Source organism: Empidonax traillii, unplaced genomic scaffold, assembly GCF_003031625.1.
Source record: "Empidonax traillii isolate 1590-97213 ecotype Southwest subspecies unplaced genomic scaffold, ASM303162v1 scaffold917:size418063, whole genome shotgun sequence".
Classification (NCBI taxonomy): Eukaryota; Metazoa; Chordata; class Aves; order Passeriformes; family Tyrannidae; genus Empidonax; species Empidonax traillii.
Genome location: NW_020956110.1, coordinates 217,872 through 224,134, shown reverse-complemented (window position 1 = coordinate 224,134; position 6,263 = coordinate 217,872). Strand labels below are relative to the sequence as shown.

The 6,263-nt window shown below is 56.9% G+C and overlaps 1 protein-coding gene across 2 annotated transcripts; it reads left to right on the top strand.

Annotated features, from left to right (window-relative positions):
• The first annotated feature begins 748 nt into the window (after positions 1 to 748).
• On the top strand, positions 749 to 3,902 carry BMP4 (bone morphogenetic protein 4). Of its 2 annotated transcripts, none has more exons than XM_027902855.1 (3): positions 749 to 863; positions 1,485 to 1,861; positions 2,869 to 3,902. In XM_027902855.1, the coding sequence occupies exons 2-3, from the start codon at positions 1,492 to 1,494 to the stop codon at positions 3,708 to 3,710; spliced, it is 1,212 nt and encodes a 403-aa protein (XP_027758656.1). In that variant the 5' UTR covers positions 749 to 863; positions 1,485 to 1,491; the 3' UTR covers positions 3,711 to 3,902. The 2 variants fall into 2 exon arrangements, with proteins under 2 accessions (XP_027758656.1, XP_027758655.1); XM_027902854.1 differs by having other exon boundaries at positions 759 to 859.
• The last annotated feature ends 2,361 nt before the right edge of the window (positions 3,903 to 6,263 follow it).

Sequence of the window (6,263 nt, the reverse complement as noted above, 5' to 3'; positions counted from 1 at the left end):
GGGGTTGAACTGTAGGGCAGGGAGCATCCTTCCTCCAGGAGATCCCTGTCCATACCCCCTGGCCAGCTGTGGCCATACACAACCCTTGGAAAGTTGCACATCCAGGTGGGGGTCTGGGAACCCGGCCTGGTGGGAGGGGGGAGAGAGCTGTGCAGGCAGCCAGGGAGGGAAGGGGCAGGAGAAGGATGAGAAAACCTGGAGGGCGGGTGGGAACCCATGGCAGGGAGCAGGGATAACCCCTAGGCCTGGCAACCCCGGGGAGGAGACTCTCGGGCGGTGGGAGCACAGGAGGGATCCACTCTCTGCCACCGTCCCTTTCCCCGTGCAGCTTCTCCTCGTTCCCAAGCGCTCCCTCCCTTCTCCTCGGGGCAGAGCCGCTTCCCGATCCCCCCCCTTCCCAGAGCGGTCCCTCGGGGAGCCCCGCGCTGCCCGGACCTCCCGGGGAACAGCGGGGCCGGGAGCGTCCCGCGGGGATGCACCTGAGCGGGGCGGGGTGGGGGGGATGCGCGGGGGTCTCACCGCGCCCGTCCCGCGGCCCCGCCGGGGGGGTCCCCGCTTCTCTCTGGGGCCGCGGGCGGGGCGGTGCGGGGCGGTGCGGGGCCGTCCCCCGCGGGGCCGGGCCGGGCCGGGGGCGGGCCGGGGGCGGCGGGCCGGGCCGGGCCGGGCCGGGCTGGCGGAGAGAGCGGCTCCACGTGACTGCGGGGCCGGCAGAAAACCGGGGCCGGCGGCGGCGGCGGCCGCACTGCGCCGGGCGGCGATCGCGGGAGGCGCTCGGCAGCCGCTGCCCCGGGGCTTTCGGCGCGCTGGGTCCGGGCTGGCTCTCCAGAATCATGGACTGTGCTGATATGCCTTGCTTGCTGTCAGTGAGTACAGCCCTCTTCTTCTTTCTCCGCCTCGCTCCTCGCTTTTGGTTTTCAGCGCGGGGGCTTTTATTTTACTTTTTTTTTTTTTTATTTTTATTTTTTTTAATTTTATTTTATTTTAAAGAACTCTGTGTTGTTCTTATCCCGGTCTCCCCCTTCCCCGGGGTCCGGCGGCGGGATTTGAACCCGTATCGCGCCCAGCCGCGCTCCCCTTCGCTCCCCGCCGGGAGCCGTCGCCGCTTCTCCCGGTCCCGTCCCGGCCCGGCGGGGCTGCAGGGCCGGGATGCGCCGGGGACCCGCCTGGGACCCGCCTGCCCGAGGGGGCTGCGGGACCGGGATGCGCCGGGGACCCCCTTCCCGAAGGGGCTGCGGGACAGCGGGACGGGATGCTCCGGGGACCCGCTTCCCGAGGGGGCTGCGGGCAGCCCGGGTGCGGGGGCTGGTCACTGCCCCGGCAGCCGCTCGAATGGGGGCTGCTCCCCGTGTCCTTTTACCATTTATCATTCTTATTATTACTTATTAGTTTTTTAAAGTTTATTCGGAAGAGAAGGGGGGGGGGGGAACTTTGCTTCTCATCCTGACTTTTCTTGTTGTTTGTTGTCGCGTTTTTTTGCACCCCAGAGACACCATGATTCCTGGTAACCGAATGCTGATGGTCATCCTACTATGCCAAGTCCTTCTAGGAGGTACTAACCATGCTAGCCTGATCCCCGAGACCGGCAGGAAGAAAGTGGCAGAGCTTCAGGGACAAGCCGGATCCGGACGCCGCTCTGCCCAAAGCCATGAACTCTTGCGGGGTTTCGAAACAACTCTGCTGCAGATGTTTGGGCTGCGAAGGCGGCCTCAGCCCAGCAAGTCAGCCGTCATTCCTAGTTACATGCTGGATCTCTATCGACTCCAGTCCGGAGAAGAGGAGGAAAGTCTCCAGGAAATTAGCCTGCAGTACCCTGAGCGATCGACCAGCCGGGCAAACACCGTGAGGAGTTTCCACCATGAAGGTCAGTGATGGGAGGCGGTAAATTCCCAGCCCCGGTAGCGATCGGGATTTCCTTGCGTTTGGAAGCTCACAAATGCCTTTAGAAGCAGGACGTGCCCGGCCCTAAATTTATGGGAGGAAAACCACCCCCCAGCCTGCCGTGTGTGGGTGACAGGCGTGCTGCGCTGTATTTTTTCCAGCATCCTGTGCTTAACCCGAGCTTGACCATATTTTGAAGTGCTTTTGCTTCTGTTGACAACAGCGAGTTTCGTTCGGTGCCTCTGCCTCGGGGTCACTCCCTGGGCTCGCGTGGATTTAATGGCTCTGGATCGGATGCGGGGGTAAAGCGAGGGCGGGATCTCGCCCCTGGAGTGTTTCTTTTGAACTATCAAAGCGATTGCTGCCTGCTTTTACTCTTAAAAAAAAAATAAAAGAAAAAAAGAAAAAAAAATCCCCCCAAACCCCGACTCAAATTTAATACTTACAGCTGTGTGTTTATATGGTTTATTCAATAGACCCTTGTAATCTGATCCAAATGTTTCCTAGCGGATGTTTCTTTTCCAAACTAAATCTGAATTATTAATCCAGCCGCATCATTACTGCGTTGGAATTTGCTTCTCTTTCTCCCCCTGCCCCCCCTGTAACAAGGCACCTCTGTGCTCCGCGGCGCCGCATCTCGCCCGGGGCGGGGGGGGATGATTTTGGAGCGACTGGAGGGGGTAAAAGGCAAAAGGGGAAGAGCGAAAGGGGGAAAAAAACCTCTCTGAAATGGGAAGCGAGATGGGAAGGGATGTCCCGGTCGGGGCGCGGGCGGGCGAGCGGTGCCGGGGCAGGAGGAGCTGCTCCGGCTGCAGCCGGGAGGGATGCGCGGGGGAGCGGAGCGGAGCCGGTGGCCCCGGGCAGGTGAAGCGCGGGGGATGTGTGTGCTGTGGCCGCAGCGGGGACTGTGGCTGAGTGCCCCCCAAGCCTGACGTGCTCTTGTTTGCTTGTCTTCCCGCTCTCCTTTCCCCGTCCCTGCTCCCCCTCCAGAGCACCTGGAGACCGTCCCGGGTCCCAGCGAGGCGCCCCGGATCCGCTTCGTCTTCAACCTCAGCAGCGTGCCGGAAAACGAGGTGATCTCCTCGGCGGAGCTGCGGCTGTACCGGGAGCAGGTGGAGGAGCCGAGCGAGGCGTGGGAGGGGGGCTTCCACCGGATAAACATTTACGAAGTGATGAAGCCGCTGTCGGAGCGCGCTCAGGCCATTACGCGCCTGCTGGACACGCGTCTGGTGCACCACAACGTGACGCGCTGGGAGACCTTTGATGTGAGCCCGGCTGTGATCCGGTGGACCAAGGACAAGCAGCCGAACCACGGGCTGGTGATCGAGGTGACCCACCTCCACCACGCACAGACTCATCAGGGCAAACACGTCAGGATTAGCCGATCTTTACCTCAAGGGCGCGGGGACTGGGCTCAGCTCAGGCCGCTCCTGGTCACTTTTGGGCACGACGGGCGAGGCCACGCGCTGACCCGCAGAGCCCGGCGGAGCCCCAAGCACCAGCGTTCCCGCAAGAACAAAAAAAACTGCCGCCGCCATGCCCTCTATGTGGATTTCAGCGACGTGGGCTGGAACGACTGGATCGTGGCGCCCCCGGGGTACCAGGCGTTTTACTGCCACGGGGACTGCCCCTTCCCTCTGGCCGACCACCTCAACTCCACGAACCACGCCATCGTGCAGACGCTGGTGAACTCCGTGAACTCCAGCATTCCCAAGGCCTGCTGCGTGCCCACGGAGCTGAGCGCCATCTCCATGCTCTACCTGGATGAGTATGACAAGGTGGTCCTGAAAAACTACCAGGAGATGGTGGTGGAGGGGTGCGGGTGCCGCTGACCCCCCTTCCCCGCCGCCCTCTCCTCCCCTTCTCTCTCCCTCCCGTCCCACCCCAGAACTGCTTGCTATAGCTGGACTCTTCTCTAAACTAAACGTTCACCTTGACCTTATTTATGACTTTATGTGCAAATGTTTTTGACAATAATGATCATATATTTTGACAAAATATATTTATAACTACATATTAAAAGAAAAAAATAAAATGAGTCATTATTTTAAAGGTAAACGCATTTTGTGTCTCGCCTCTCAGGGTGCTGCTGAGGCTGTGCTGAGGCTGGGAGTGCAGCCGGGAATTTATCTTCTCTCCTTGTATTTCCACCCTCCACTCCCCCCTTTTTTACTCCCCCCCCCCTCCTTTTCCACTTAAAGGCTTTGCAAATTTTAGTCTTTCTATTTCTCGCCGAGGTTCCGCGGATCCCCCGGTGCCGGGGCTGTGCCACGTGGGAGATGAGGGTCCCTGGAGATTAAGAGCCGCTGGGAAATAGAGCCGACCTTGCTAACCTGGCCCGAGCCTTTGCAAAGCAACCCACCAAAAATGCATTTGAAAAGAAGGTGAAGATTTACCTGAGGGCTTTATGCTAAACCCACTGGGTTTTATACCCTTTCTCCGACTTCAGGATTCCCCAGGTTTTAAAACTATTAACATTTCCCCTCCCCTCCTCCTCCCCACTGGAGATGGGGAAGCTTCAAAGGTTTCCACGGGTCCTTTGAAGATCAAATCACTCCATTACAATGCCAAAAAAAAAAAAAAAAAAAAAAAGATATCTGGAGCAGTTAAATATGTGTTAGCTAATAGCTACCTGTGCTGTGTCCTTTCTAAATTGCTTCCGAGCAGGAAGGTGATCAGAGCCGAGCAGGTACAGTTGGAGGCATCCAGGGCCTTGAAAATTCTGGCTCAAATGCACTAGAAGGGCTGTGTTTGGCTTGGAAAATAGGATAGGGAGCTGTGCCTGGGCTGGGTGATGTGGGGCTCGTGCCCTCAGCCATCGTGGGAGTGGGAAGGGGCAGCAGGGCGAGGGTGCAGGATGCTTTTTTTTTTTTAAAAATTATTATTTATTCTTTTTTCTTTTCCTTTAATGACTTGAAGCTTTGCAACCCTCCAAACGGGGCAGCTCAGTTGAAACCAATAAAAACTGCAGTGGAAAGCTTGCCAAAAGCCTTGGCTCCCTGAAGAGTGCAGGTGGAGAGAGGAGATGGGAGCTGTGGGGGGAGGCGAGCGTAGCCTTGTGTTTCTCTTGGAAGCAAAAAAAAAAAAAAACCCAGCCCTCAACCTCCTCTGTGCCAGGGAGGCTTTTCCACCCCTCCATCCCAGCGGTGTGCAGGCCCACAGAGTCCTCTTTTGCTGCTGGAGAGCCTGTGGATGTCTCTGGGTGCTGGGGAGGGGGGTGTCCTCAAATCTTTCCAGGAACCCTCGAAGGAGTGATGGGTGTTGGTCTCCAGGGCCCCGTCGGCCGGGAGCTGACACTCCCATTCCTGCTTTTAGAAGGGAAATGCGTGGCCTGGGGCATCGGCGACCTGCTGCCTCCCCTTTGATGCCTGCATATCAGACATAGCCATGCCAAAGAAAGAATTTCATTTTGAAGTGGCATCAGCTAAAGGCGAGCGCCTTTCAGCTGCCTGACAGGGCAATTACACACATCTCCATCGATAACCCCGGCTGCTGCGGGGTCGCTCCGGCAAAGGGGGTCCCAGGGCCCCCCTCCTGGCAGCCCTGGGCGTGGGGCAGCCGCTGGGGGATGGGGGGGGGGGAAAATTAAAACCAAAAAAATCTCAGTGACTTTATTAAGAGTCTTCTCCCAGGTTCGCTTCCTTCTTTGTTGGTGCATCCCGGGTTGTCCTGGAGGCCGCTGGGGTGTTGTGGAGCTGAGCAGCATCTGCACAAATGCCTCTTGGATTTAGGTCATTCTCGCTGGAGAAGCCTCCAACTGCTTCGCTGCGTTCCCGCTGCTTTATGGAGCTGTTTATTTTGGTGCTTCTTCTTGCCTTGAGTTTCAGTGATGAAATCAAAGCCTCGGCCCCGCAGAGGCCGCAGGCACTTGCTTTTCTGTAGGTGCTGCTCTTGTCCTGATGCCTACGTGGGCCCTGGGAGATCTTCCTTTGCTTGGTGAGATCCTACGTGGGGGGTTCTGTTCAGAAACTATAGGAAAAAGTTTCTTAAAAAAAAAACCGAAAAAAAACCCAAAATGCGAAGCATTTTAATTATGTAAATCTTATAGGAATCCAAACTGTGGCTATAAACCTGCTGATGGGAAAAGTGATCTCTGTGACAAAATACTCATGGATGTATTAAGGAATTGACTTTAAATTTGTGCATTTTACACAGAGCACAGGGCCTGAGGGTTTCCCTCCCTGTGTGTGTGTGTGTGTCCCTGTCAAACGTGGGTGTCAAACTGCTGCGTGGCCTCGTGTGACTGGGGAGGCATTAAGCAAAATTCTCAGTCTGCTAAATTGTTTAAAAATAGGAAAATAGAACAAAATTGTAGGGAGACTGAAATTAGCCCATTTCTAGTTTCCAGCTGACAACCAGTGGTGACTTTTCCCACCACTTGAATT